Raw genomic sequence first — 13,443 nt, 5'->3', positions numbered from 1 at the left:
GAACGGCTCTTGATACTCCTGTTCGTCCAGGACGACTTAAACAACTGCCGAAGCCTCCGTTCCATCTCCATCATCAATCCTAAGGGAGCCCCCGAAGTCGACCACAGGACGCATCGCCTAAAAAAACCGGCTCCACCGGCCAAACCCAGTTCTCTGCCGGTTCTTCAGATCTACGACGCTTTGGTGCCCGGACCCTCGCTGGATCCGGCACCGGGACCCAGCGGGCCTCATCACCACTTCAACGGAGAGGCCCAGGTCAAGGACTTCATCCAGACCCTCTTACGCTATGGTGGGTCGTTGAGCCACGTCCCTTTGTAAGAGTCTCTCTGTAAAATATTTTGTAAATAGAAAAATATTGTCTGTACGTAAGATCCATGGTTTTTCCTAGTTTTGTCCTGCTAGGAGATTTTTTTTTTTTTTTTTGATGAATAAATATTAAAAAATCTGCTTGGACAACCTACAATTCGTTCGATGCATGTCTTTGAAAATTCAAAAGAGGTTAATTTGTTTACTTTTAATCATGTCGAGCTGCACCGTTAGGTTACTACCTTACTGGCCACTGGCTTTTAATTTGTTTCCATAATGTTTGTGCTGGTCTCTCTCGTATAGCTGCTCATTGAGCTACCTTTGAGCCCTTCCGCTAGAGTGCTCTTAATATTTACCCTTTTTCTATCTGTCTAAGATTTTGAGATAAATAGTGATTATTATAATTACCATTTATCTCAAAATCCTAGCCTGTGACATGATTAATGCCTCATTGTAAGTGGCATGATTAATATGGACCTTACGCAATGTTGAAATATCTTGATTCCAACAGGGCAGCCTTCAGCAGCTGTTTTCTTATTTTGTTCACCAGGAGTTGAAGCTACACATCAGTCTTTTCGCTTCAGATTTCGTCTCTTTCAGTCGTAATCATTTATGATGATTAAGGCATGTTTGAGAATCTATCCTCTCAAAGCATGAAAAATGGGAATCTCTTCTCCATTTTTGAAATCTTCTTAAGGTTTTTGCATTTATTTTGCAATGTTCTTCAATTCTATGCGTTCTTGCTGGAACTTGCAATATAATAAAGGGTTCTCCACGAGCCTATATGGACTTGTGATTAAGGCATGTCTTAATGTCCTTGACAATTGGTTAATCTAATCTTAAACCAGTTGAAGCTGCCGTTGACTCTAGACAGCCTGCCTATAATTATTAAATGCTTTGCTTTTGAAGGACTAGAATGACATTAGTATGATTCATGTTGCTGTCTTTAGTTTATGGCAATGAGAACAAATGATACATCATTAAAATAAGTAGGAAACGAACTGTTTATTACTTAACTGAAGGTACAGAAGGCTGTGGCAGAATACATCTTCACAAATACTCAATCAACTTATAAGGAAACATCAAAAATTTAGTCAAGAAGAAACATTAGCTTCACGATCTTCTACATATGCATTCATATGGTATCCAGCATTAGCTCTGTTCAGTAAGTGGATGAAGCCAATCTTTCCAAATTCTCACAAACATACCTCATGGAAGGTCTCCTTTCAGGGCTCTTCTGAACGCAGGCTAGAGCAATTTGAACTACGTCGACTATCTCCTCCTCCTTGTCGATGTCATGAGCCATGAATGGGTCGAAGACACAGGAGAGCGGCTTCCTTTCCTCAATGCTGAGCTGAATCCATTGAACTAGATTAACTTCCAGAAATCCCATCTTTATTATTGGAAATTTTCCAGAAATCATCTCTAGTAAAATCACTCCAAATGAGTAGACATCCCACTTTTGTGATGGCCTGCTTCCTTTCAACGCTTCAGGAGCTTGATAACAAGAACCCGCTGTTACTGAAGGACTTAACGGTAGAAATTCACATGGAGAATTGCTTTGTGGTGTTCCATTAGTCATTTGTTCCAAGTCAAATGTTTGGGATTCTCTGTCTATATTAACCAAGTGGCGAAGTCCGAAATCAGAGATATGGGGTTCCATGTTCTGCCCAAGAAGTATGTTGCTAGGCTTTAGATTTCCATGGACATACCTTTTGTGACTGAATTCATGGAGATAGGCCAAACCTTTTGCTATTCCTTTCATGATTCTTAAACGTAAAGGCCATGAAAGTGGTTTGAAAGGCACTGTTCCAGCTTTCCCTGGTCAGATCAAAAGATTACAATAATAATGTGAAAAAAAGTTTATCCATATGGAAATGTTAACAGTAATTTCATATGAAGAGAACAAAATCAATGGGGTAGGGTGAGAACTTTACCATGGACAGCAGTGGCAAGGTCACCATTGGGTATATAATCATAGATGATCAGCTTCTCGTCGACAGACCAGCAATAAGCTCGAAGAGTGACGATATTGGGATGTCTAACTTTTCCGATGGCTTCAACTTCAGCCTGGAACTCCCTAAACCTTTGAGAGCCTCCATCTTCTTCCAATCTTCTTACTACCAAGATAGGCCCACCTTCAAGAACAACTTTATACACAATCCCATTTCCACTCTTACCCAGAAGAAAAGCGGATGCTTTCAGAAGTTGGTCTAGATCAAAATTAGGCTGCTGTTCCAATTGCACAAAATTGTAACGCTCAATATTTTCTGGTAAGCTCTCTGGATTATCTTTTGCAAAGCAGAAAAACTCTTTTCTAACCATCAATGCTTTCTCGAAACTACAGCCACCAACATGTACACCTTTATGGGCAGAAATCTTTTTGTGCCGATAGGAGACCAGCAACCAAACAAGGCATATTCCCACAATGACACTGGCAGCAATTGCGATCACAGTACCCAAACTTGGGTCACTGCCTTTCCCATTCTTGCCAGACCCGCCGCCAGAATTTTGAGATGGGAAATGAAATAATGATTGAGAATCAGCAGCGCATGGAATCTTTAATGGAGCTCCACAGAGCAAAGAGTTGCCAATGAAAGCTGTAGGTCCTATATTAGACAGATCGCCGTTTTGTGGAATAGGTCCACTAAGATTGTTATAACTGAGATCAATATATACTGTCTGAGGAAGGCTCCCTAGGCTTGCTGGGATATGACCACTGAGGAAGTTGTGCGACAGATCGAGTGTTCCTTTTAAGCTTGACAAGTTTCCCATGGTGCTAGGAATGGAACCGCTGAGTCTGTTGAAGGAAAGATCGACTTTCTGAAGGGTTACCAAACTAGTTCCAAACCCGTCAGGAAGCGGACCAGTTAAATTGTTGTGAGCAAGGAGAAGCATGTTTAATCTCTTGCATTGAACAAGAGATGAAGGAATGGAACCGTTAAATGAGTTGTGCGAAAGATCTAAGGTTTGCAGTTTCTTGAGCTTACCTATCTCAGGAGGAATAGGCCCAGATAAGGAATTTCCTGCAAGAACCAAGCTTTGTAGGTCTCTTGCATCAAAGAACTCGGCCGGCAAAATTCCAGAGAAGTTGTTGTTCCGAAGATTAACATGGCGAAGAGCTGTGAGGTTTCCAAGAGCAGTGGGAAGAAACCCCACAAGTTTCCCGTTTGGAATGGTGAGAGCGACAACTCTGCCTTCTCTGCATTGAACTCCTTTCCATGAACATGGGCTTATGTCTGAAGAGTTCCAGTTATTCAGATAGCCATTTGTGTAGTTTTCTATGGATTGTTTAAATGACAAAAGAGCTAAACCTTCATCATTTACTGAACCCACAATAGCAAAATAGTTGCATATGAGAAAAGACAGGCAAATTGTTTGTAAATTCATCTTTCGAAAAAGCGAACCTTGAAGGGAATACAAAAGAGAAATGGGCTTCCTGGGGGTCACCTTATGTGCTATCTAGGATTTGAATGCAAGGACTCAAAGAGGTTATGCAAAGCGTTCCACACGCTGGCAAATATAAACTGGTAGCCTTTTGTTACTTGTGATATTGACTGGAAAATGCCTTTTCAGCTGAGACCGAGTAGTACGCAATTATATTTTGATTTTCTATAGTTATAGCTTTTCTTGGATAGTTTTTACTTTTCTCTTTTGGGTCTGAGATTATAGTTATTTGCCATTCATTAATTTTTCTACAATCAACTTTTAGCATAAGCAAACTCAAGTGTGGGTTGGCTATTTAACCAACATGGTAAAAAAGCTTATTATTATGTCAAGATTCAAGTAGTTAATAATTAATTTTCACCTTTTTACGAGTGACATATTCTTTTCCATTCTCATGCCGGACTTCATGAGCAATCTAGCTATTTGGTCAAGCTGAAGGACCAAACTGGCGAGTCATGAAGAGTGTCCCCTCGTGCCTTTTCATACAAAGAAAGTTGTCATGCGGTGGGCTGGCATATTGAGGTTCCTTTTTCCCTTGTATTAGCGTGATTGGAGGCGATGTTTGGTTGCGTACAAATGCAGCTGACTGAATGCGGCATAAACAGCTTGGCACGATTGGTTTGACTATTGCTTCTGCCTCCTCTTTCCATGAAAACGAACGTACGACGGACTTTCTCAAGGAGGACTGGATATTGTGATGACTTTTTCGTCCCCATGGCCATGAGAGGTGGCACCACAATGATCATTGATGAGTAGGTCTGTTTCTAAAGTTTAAGACAGTAATAATTTTTCATACGGTTTGATTAAAAGTCTCGTCACAAAGAAAAATGACGTTATGATTGCGATTACATGGCCTTGCCTCGGCTTTTGCTAGTTTGCTTAATCTATAGGGATCCATCATCTTAGGCAGATAGAGTTGACTGCGAAGAACGGCAAAGAGTGTTGGATAATTTGTGCCTCCGGCCACTTTCTATTCCTGAAAGAAAAATAGAAGAAGAACATGTAGAAAAATGGCAGGAGATGCATCTCCATTACTTCTGTACCAAATATGTACAACTTGGACTGCAACAATGTAGGGGAATCCCACCAATTGAGGAAGTAAATAAGGAATTTAAATTACTGTTTCAAGAACAGAGGAAAGTACACAAAACAGGGCTGCTTGTCTTCAGTGATTAGGAGAGTTGGCAAATATTTTTCAGCAACCATTAAGAGCTGGCAGTAAACAAATTTAACCCAAATACTCCCCCCACAAGTTGGAGCGTGCAAGTCTGTAGCACCTAACTTCACTAAGAAATATGAAAATCAATCCTATAAATGAAGCGGAGTTAGGGATGGGCGAGGCTGCCTAAAAGTATTGGAAAAATAAATGAAGTTATATCAATAAATAAGATTCTATAAACAAATAACTCCCTAGGATTTGATACACTTTCAAAAGCAATGGAAAAGTAAATAAGATTCTATAAAGGGAAGGATCTGGTTTCAGACATACTAATGCAAGATAATAGATAGGTTGAAAGGTTCATTTTCAAATGGCTTGTTAGATGCACCAACTATAAAATAAATATTAACCATTTCATTTGAAATTGAGATGATCCTATTCCCCCTTAAAGAGCCTCGAACATTAAATGAGTTACACATTAAAAGTCAGTTTTCTCAAGGTCTATATAGGCACTATAAGCCATAATTTTCTTAAGACCATCAGGCTATTGTTTCTTCCTCTTAGAGAGGAACTTTTTATTCCTAGGCCTTAATTCTCTAACCTCTCATATATTTCATTAAACCACACAAATCAAACTTTCAGTCACCAGAATTTCGAGTTGCAGGTAAAGCTTTATAAAAGAAAGGCTAGAGTTCTGGAGCTACTACGATAAAAGACAAATAAGTCATTTGTTGGGTACAAGTCAGATTTTTACTACAAGTCAAATAATGGTCGCAACAGATATCAAGCTTCAAGTCATTTGAATTTGAATGAATCACAAGAGATTGAAGATGAAGAGATGGTAGGATAACATTGTATAGATATAGTTTAATTCAAATATGAATTTATCTGTAAAGTTCTTTTCCTTTATCTGTAAAATTCATTGACTACTGCATTACATAGAATTGTACAAGTCACGGTTCTTGATACATTGCCAAAACCTTTCAAACACCTTTCTTTTCACTTTTTTATGCTTGCTTTTTGACGTGCGGTGCTTCCCCCTCTTTTTTCAAGTGAGATGGACTCGTGAGCCCACATAACAAGTCTCTCTCTTTCAGACACACATCCAAATTTGTTGAGTTCATATTCATTTCAAGCCCATTTCTGAAATCCAAAAACTAAAGTTAAAAGGCTTGACACAGAATGAGGCCTAGTGGCTAGTAGGGTTAATATATCTTGGCTTTTGACCGAGTGGTCTGGACCATGCCAGAGCAGAAGCTGCACTACTAAATTACCAAAAGATACACAAATCATGAAAAACTGTGATGCATATACAAAATTCATCAAGCACAGACCATATCAGAAGTACTTTTATCAATGAGAATAGTCACAAGAGTCTTCTCTTATATCCTAAATCATAGAAACCCGTAAGCATGACATTTGGAGGCCTCTCATTATACAAGGAGTTTCATTTATTTGAAATAAAGCAAAATGAAACATTGAAGAGGAGCACTTCTTGGGAACATTCAATTGCCTGTTATCTCCTAGTACTAAGAGTATGGTCACAGTTCATTTTTTATTCTATGGATTGGAATCACTTGCCTGAGGAGCTTCCAGAAACAACTGCAGATAAATTTACCCAACTTCAGGCAGCTTACCAATCCCTATCAATTCTCTTGCCACTAAACAACTTAGCTAGGTTGGGTATGGCCTTCTTTTTCTTCTTAATAGTGAAAGATTTAATATGTCGAGCTGCTGGTGAGGCAGCCTTTCGAGAGGCAGATTTTTGAAACTTCGCTCCCCCAGATGGAGTCATATTGCCATTACCTTTCATCGATTTTGGTAGCAGTGCTAGTTGCAAGTTTTCTGCTTCTACAGTTTCTACATTCTTCTCACGTTTCTGCCTCCAATTCTGTAATCCTCCCTCACCGATTCGCTTTGCAGAAAGTGACTCGTCTGTTCGATAGGCGTCTGTTTCTTCCACCAAACTCATCTCTCTGATCTTTCTCTGAGCTAATTCTGTCTTTATCAATATTTCCTCCTCACTGGCCTTTAGAGCTTCAATCCATGCATGAGCTGCTGCAACCTTTTTATCCGCAATTTCTTCAGCCCCACTCGCACGGCCAGTTAAATAATCGTATTCAAACTTTGAAATGGTAATCTTAGAACTATGCTGCGATGCAGAAGCCCTAGCTCTCATGGTATTCTCAGCAAGAGTTCTTAGATTCTCAAGAGCTAAAGCTTCCGATGATTTGACGACCTCAAGCGCTTCCACAGCAACCTGTAATCTTTCCTCGGTTATGTCTATCTCAGACTCAGTTTTTAGAATCTCTGCCTTAATGGTTGCAGTTTCTGCTGTAATAAGCTCCTTCTCTTTCCCTGCGGTCTCTGCTTCCGTCTTAGGCTGTTCAAGATTGTGGGATAGATTGGATGAAATTGATTTAGCTTTTTCCTCAGCAGCAGATACAGCTTCTAACTTGGCATTGGATCTGAGCAGCTTCGAACTGAGATTTTCAGCAGTTAAACCTGCCTTCACTTCTGTTTTCTTCAATCGAACAGTCTCTTCCGTGACATGCTTTAACTCGTTTCTTATAATATCCATTGAGGCCGTGAACTGAAATCCTTCTTCTCTGACCAAAGCCAATTCCTTTTTTGCTGCCTCCAACTCCTCTATGACTGGCTGCAACAAAGGCGAAGCTCCCATTAATTCTTCTCCTTCCCGAGAACTGCCTCGGTTCAAGTTATCATTTCTCTGAACCTTTTTGTGCATTTGTTTCAATAGCTTCAGTTCACTTTGCAACACATCAACATCAGACAGTGTGACAGCCAATTTGGTTTCAAGCTCTTTTGATTGGTGAATCTCTTCAATCTTCTGTTTGGTTTTCTCCATTGCAGCTGAGAATTCATTGGCTTCCTTTACTCTCTGAGCTTCTATCTCTCTGAATTCTTTCAAAGCCTCAATCCTCGCCAACTCAACAAGTACTTGTTCTTTATTGGCTTTCTCAATATCCTTCGTAAGGCCTTGAGCAGAGCTCAAATAAGAAAACATCTTTGAACATGAGTCTTGAACTTCCTTTTCTGTCCGCGATTTCTCTTCCAAAACATAAGCCATGTCTAGCTTAAGCTTACACAACTCCTGTCTCACAAATTCCAGCTCTCTCAGAACATCTGCATACTGATAACTCCCAATGTTCCTTACAGCCAACTCCCGTTCTTCACGCCTCCTCGATTTCTTTAGCATCTCAATGTCTCGCATCTGCGGCTCTACCTTCGAGTTCGACTTCTCAATTAATAAAGATAGATCTTTCACTGTCTTCTTTGCATTAGAGAGCACAGATTTTGCTCGAGCTCTTACCGACTATGCCGCCGTTTTCCTCTCTCTGTATCGACCAATGTCCCTTTGTGCTATATGCAGTTCTCCTGCTCTTGAAGAGGTCTTCTTAAGAATTCAAAACAGAGTTATATCAGAGGAACACAAGTGGTTGCTACTTGCTATTATATAAAAAATAAATGGCAATGGTGAAATGGATTTAGACAGTTCTTTTGAATATACCTCTGAGAAATCCTTCTGGGGTTTCATGAGTGGATAACGTTCAGGAATCCTATCTCCATAGAAATGAATGGTTGCATTGACTGACACAACTCTTCTTCTGTTACCAGACTCTGCTCTATCCATTTTACCCTGTTCCAAAAAAAAATAAAAGGGTAAAAATTATATGTACTTGCTCAGTCAGCAAGTCTAGAATTCTTTAGCTCAAAGTTGGAAATTGAAGCCATTAATTTTGTAAAAACCAAAACCTGGGTTTAATTACAGTAAACAAAAGTTTAGTACTGGTTTATTTTTTCCAATCAAAAGCAAGTCTGAATGTGAGAAAGAGAAACATTTCCTTCTTCAAACTATGGAAGAATATTAAGATACAGAAAGTATGAGATTGATAACATATGCACAAACGCTTACTTTGAGGATTCTTTCGGATATAGTGCATAGTGCATACTCTTGTTTTCTAAAATGGAGGTTGTGTTGAAGTTACAGAGGAGAGGTTGGGTGGAAGCATGGCCACCAGTCATACGATTAGACCCTTTCTGGGTACTATGTGTGTTGTATTTTTCCTTGGACCCCAGTTACGGTCGATTTTCCTTACTAATGCTCCGTTTGTTTCGATGTAAAATGATTTCGACGAAATCATTTTCAGAAAAAATGATTTTCTCGAAAATATATTTTGGTGTTTGGTTCGCACGAAAAAATTACAAAATGCAAAAATAAGAGTTTGGTAATTGTCGCCGGAATCTGGCAACGTCCGGTCGTCGTTGCCGGATTCCGGCGAGAAAGTTTGACCGGAATCTGGCCAAAATGGCCGGATTCAGGCCGAAATCTTCCGGATCCGGTCGGATTAATGGGCGGAACCGGGCGGATCTCGGCCGTTTTGGCCAGATCCGGCCGGATCAATACCCGGGTCCGTCCATATTCGGCCGGATCCCGGCCGTTTTGGCCAGATCCGACCTGCTTGGCCGGAATCTGGCGATATCCCGGCCGGAATTTGGTATGCCAGTGCCGGATTCCGGTAACGGCAGAATTTCGGTGGCCTGATTCCGGCGCTGGCAGGTTTTCGGCGACTGGATGTTGTCGGACTCCGGCGCCGACTGGATCCCGATGACCGACAATTGCTAAATTTTAACGATCGGATATCAAACATGCATGTAAGGACGAAGAGCTTAATTTCGGAAAACGATTTACGGTTTTAAAAATCGTAAATCGTTTTCCAAAAATTAAAGAAGCTTTTACGGTCAAACCGAAAATGATTTTCATTGACTGTTATTTTCGCCCCAACCAAATACCGGAAAATGTCAAAATCATTTTCCAGAAATCATTTTACGCCGAAACAAACGGAGCATAAATGAAGAATTTTCATCCCATCTAGCATTATATTCATTTTTGAACTGAAATAATTTTTTTAATTACTTGTTTCTTGAATATTTGGTACCGCTGCAATAAGAAAAATCTAGCAAAAATGCGGACGCGTTCTCATTCCAAGTATAAACTAAAATAAAATAATATCAACATATACCCAATATATTATGATTTTTACCCTTTTTTGTTCGATAAGGAAAACAAAAGTTTTTTTGTCCGATATTTCCAAAAGAGTAATGATACAATGCCATTTTTTAATATAATTTTTTACCACCTTTCTTATATGATAAGGTGGTCCCCATCTTATTTTATTTTTAAGAATAATGATTCACTGCCACTTAAAGATACAACTTTTCACCACCTTGCCTATGTGGCAAGGTGGTCCCTCACTACTTTTTGAATTTTTTTATTTTTTAAAAATGAATAATGATTCAATGCCACCTAAATATACAACTTTTCACCATCTTGCCTATGTGGCAAGGTGGTCCCCCACTATTTTTTGAGTTTTTTTATTTTTTAAAAATAAATTAAAGTGGGGGACCACCTTGCCACATAGACAAGGTGGTGAAAAGTTGTATATTTAGATGGTAGTGAATCACTACTCTTTAAAAATAAATTAAGGTGAGGGACCACCTTGCCACATAGGCAAGATGGTGAAAAGTTGTATATTTAGGTGGTAGTGAATCATTACTCTATTTTTAAAACTCAAAAAATAATGAATAATGATTCACTACCACCTAAATATACAACTTTTCACCACCTTGTCTATGTGGCAAGGTGGTCCCCTACTAACTTTAGATTTTTTTTATTTTTAAAAAATAAAATAAAGTGGGGGATCACCTTGCCACATAGACAATGTGGTAAAAAATTGTATATTTAGGTGGTAAAGAATCATTTCTCAAAAATAATAGAGAACCACCTTACCACATAGATAAGGTGGTGAAAAGTTGTATTAAAAGGTGGCAATGAATCATTACTCTTTCCAAAATGCAAGGAAACGTACGTAGAAAACGAGATAGCCACATATATTATAGGAATAAGAGTAATACTTTGCTGAAGCAAAATTTTCAAAATTCTTATTTACAAGATTACCATGCTCAAGCAAAATTTTCGAATAAAATTCAGAAACTTTGCTTCAGCGTAACACTGCTCGTAGGAATAAATATCGTAAATGGGTAAGACAAATAATATAAAGAGACATTTTTGTCAGGAGCGAATTGCATGCATCTTGTATACTTGAAAATGGTGCCAATTCTGTCATAAATAGAAGGCAGAACACCTGCCACGTCTAATGGATGCCAAACACAACTACATCACTACAAGAGAAAATAGAACACATCACCTCAAGCCACAGCCCTCAGGGCCTCAAGGCTGACAAGGCATCTCCAAAAAGAGTACGAAAAAGACCAAAAAGTATTTCAATTTTAATTAAAATCCCAAACCCCATTTCAAAACTCTCTTCAAAAAATTTAACCCCTTAATCTAAAATACAGTCCGTTCGGAAGCTCACACCTACAAAGCTCAAGGAAAGGCACGATAAATGTCTATACTTTTAATTGGAATGAGAAGTTTGGAGCTGGGCACTGCTGTCGAAACTTTTTTTTTCTTGAATTAATAATGTTATTTAATAAATTTATATATAATTACTATATAATTTGATGATCTAACAGTAAAAACTATCATTTTAATCTATACTTACAAAAATAAAACTTTGGTTTCAAACCCTACTGTAAACGGATGCGCTAACGCACAATGGATGCTCTATCGTATCCACTGAGGTTCAATTTCGCCATTCGCTCCCATGCGCTTTGTACACCAAAATGGCCTATGTCGGGCCCTCTAGTTCCGTCCCTAACTTCAAGGGAAGTGAAATGCTAGGTAAAGCCGTAAAGGAGTCACTTGATGTGGGTCATACTTTTGGAAGGGATAAATATATGTTAAGAGAAATGTTAGATCTACTTCTAGAACCCTTCTATGCTGACACTTTGTTTTTAATAAAGAAAAATTACAACTTGATTTCTCTTTTTTGTTTTTGTTAAAAAAATACAGAATGCTATGTCAGTATAGAAAGACTCTATAATGACGCTAGAAAGAGTTATAGCATTCCTCATATGTTAATATCTCTAATATTTTAGTTAACTTAAATGTTTATACTATGAGCTTCATGTCCAATACACAGTGAGTTGTAAAAATATTGATTAAGTGATTAAATTTACATCTTCCTATGACCTTAAGCTTTTAGGATAAGTGGTGATTTAACATGGTATCAGAGCCAAAGATCCTGAATTTGAACCTTGACTCTGTCATTTACCCCCCTGTTTTAATTAAATATTCAACGTGTTAGGCCTCATCTATCAAAAATGAAGTCTGAGCCCACATGTGAAGGGGAGTGTAAAAGTATTGATTAAGTGATTAAATTTAAATCTTCCTATGAGCTTAAGCTTTTAGGACAAGTGGTGATTTAACATGAGTTATGTTAGCACGTAACATTGCATGAGTAGAGTAGCTGCTAAGTTCCACGTTAATAATCTATTGGACAGAAATTTTTGTCTACTATTTATTAGTATTTAGATGGAAGTTATTCTATTACAAAAGTTGAGTAATGTTTCTTGTACAACTTTTGTACGATTTTTGTACAACTCTAACAACTTTTTTTAATATCAACTATTAGATATTTATGGCCTACATGTAAGAAAAACAGATCCAATAATTAATCTTATATATATATATATATGTATATATATATATATATATATATATATATATATATATATATATATATATATATATATATATTAAAAAAAAGAAGAAGAAGTTGTTAGACTTGTACAATAATCATTTCTATAAAAGTTTTACGTTCAAATAAACATGCCTTATTATTATAAATAATAAAACTCGTTAAAAAAATCTTGGATTTTATGATCATGGATCCCACCCCATGTGAGAGGAGTTGTGTAAAAATGTTACGTTTGTATCATTACTCGTTTAAGAAATGGGTTTTTCTTTTTTTGAAAAATACACCATCCGTCCTTCGGTCCTTGTGGTTGACCTAATACACAAATCGTTCTTTGCGATATTAATGTGAATTCAAAGGTCCCTGTAGTTGACTTAATTTACAAATCGCTACTTGAAATCAAATTCTGTTAAAAAATTTAACAGATTCTGTTAGATGCAACGTCAATACCAATAAGATGACGACACGTGGCATTCTTAATAAAAAAATATAAATATAAAAAACTACAGAATTATTTTTTTAAAAAAATAAAAAATAAAAACAAGAAAGAAGAAAAAGGATTGGGCTGCCACCCCTTTGGGGACGGCCTAGCCATCGGGGGTGGCCACCTGCCACCCCCCAAAGGCCACCCCTAGAGGTAGCAAAGGGTGGTGCGCAACCACCCCAATTGGTTGGGGCAGCTGCTTAACCCATTTTCTTTTTCCTTTTAAAAAAAAAAAAAAATAAAATTGTTTAGTTCTTAATATTTTTATTTTTCATTAAGAATGTCATTTGTCGTTATTTTATTAACCCTGACGTAGTACCTAACAAAATCTGTTAATTTTTTTTAACTGAATTTGACTTTATAGAGCTATTTGTAAATTAGACAAATCACACAAAACTCTGAATTCATTTTGATATCACGTTGAG

The 13,443-nt window shown here is 37.9% G+C and overlaps 1 protein-coding gene and 1 pseudogene across 1 annotated transcript; both read right to left on the bottom strand.

Annotated features, from left to right (window-relative positions):
• Window positions 1–1,468: 1,468 nt before the first annotated feature.
• Window positions 1,469–3,696, bottom strand: LOC133859311 (receptor protein kinase-like protein ZAR1). The gene is made up of 2 exons (XM_062294672.1): window positions 2,244–3,696; window positions 1,469–2,127 (listed from the first exon to the last, which is right to left on the bottom strand). Exons 1-2 carry the CDS (start codon window positions 3,694–3,696, stop codon window positions 1,469–1,471), a joined length of 2,112 nt encoding a protein of 703 aa, XP_062150656.1.
• Window positions 3,697–6,204: 2,508 nt separating this feature from the next.
• LOC133861597 (protein PLASTID MOVEMENT IMPAIRED 2-like) lies at window positions 6,205–8,598 on the bottom strand (annotated as a pseudogene).
• Between the last annotated feature and the right edge of the window lie 4,845 nt (window positions 8,599–13,443).

The sequence above is a fragment of the Alnus glutinosa genome, chromosome 2 (assembly GCF_958979055.1).
Source record: "Alnus glutinosa chromosome 2, dhAlnGlut1.1, whole genome shotgun sequence".
NCBI classification, from domain to species: domain Eukaryota; kingdom Viridiplantae; phylum Streptophyta; class Magnoliopsida; order Fagales; family Betulaceae; genus Alnus; species Alnus glutinosa.
The sequence above is the reverse complement of the archived record's forward strand: the minus strand, read 5'-3'. Positions and strand labels throughout refer to the sequence as shown.

Bases quoted from the DNA above. Each gene is read 5' to 3' on its own strand.
- LOC133859311 (XM_062294672.1), bottom strand. From the start codon at position 3,696: ATGAATTTACAAACAATTTGCCTGTCTTTTCTCATATGCAACTATTTT. The intron at 2,128-2,243 runs GTAAAGTTCTCA...TGATCTGACCAG, and splicing joins CCTTGCCACTGCTGTCCATG to GGAAAGCTGGAACAGTGCCT.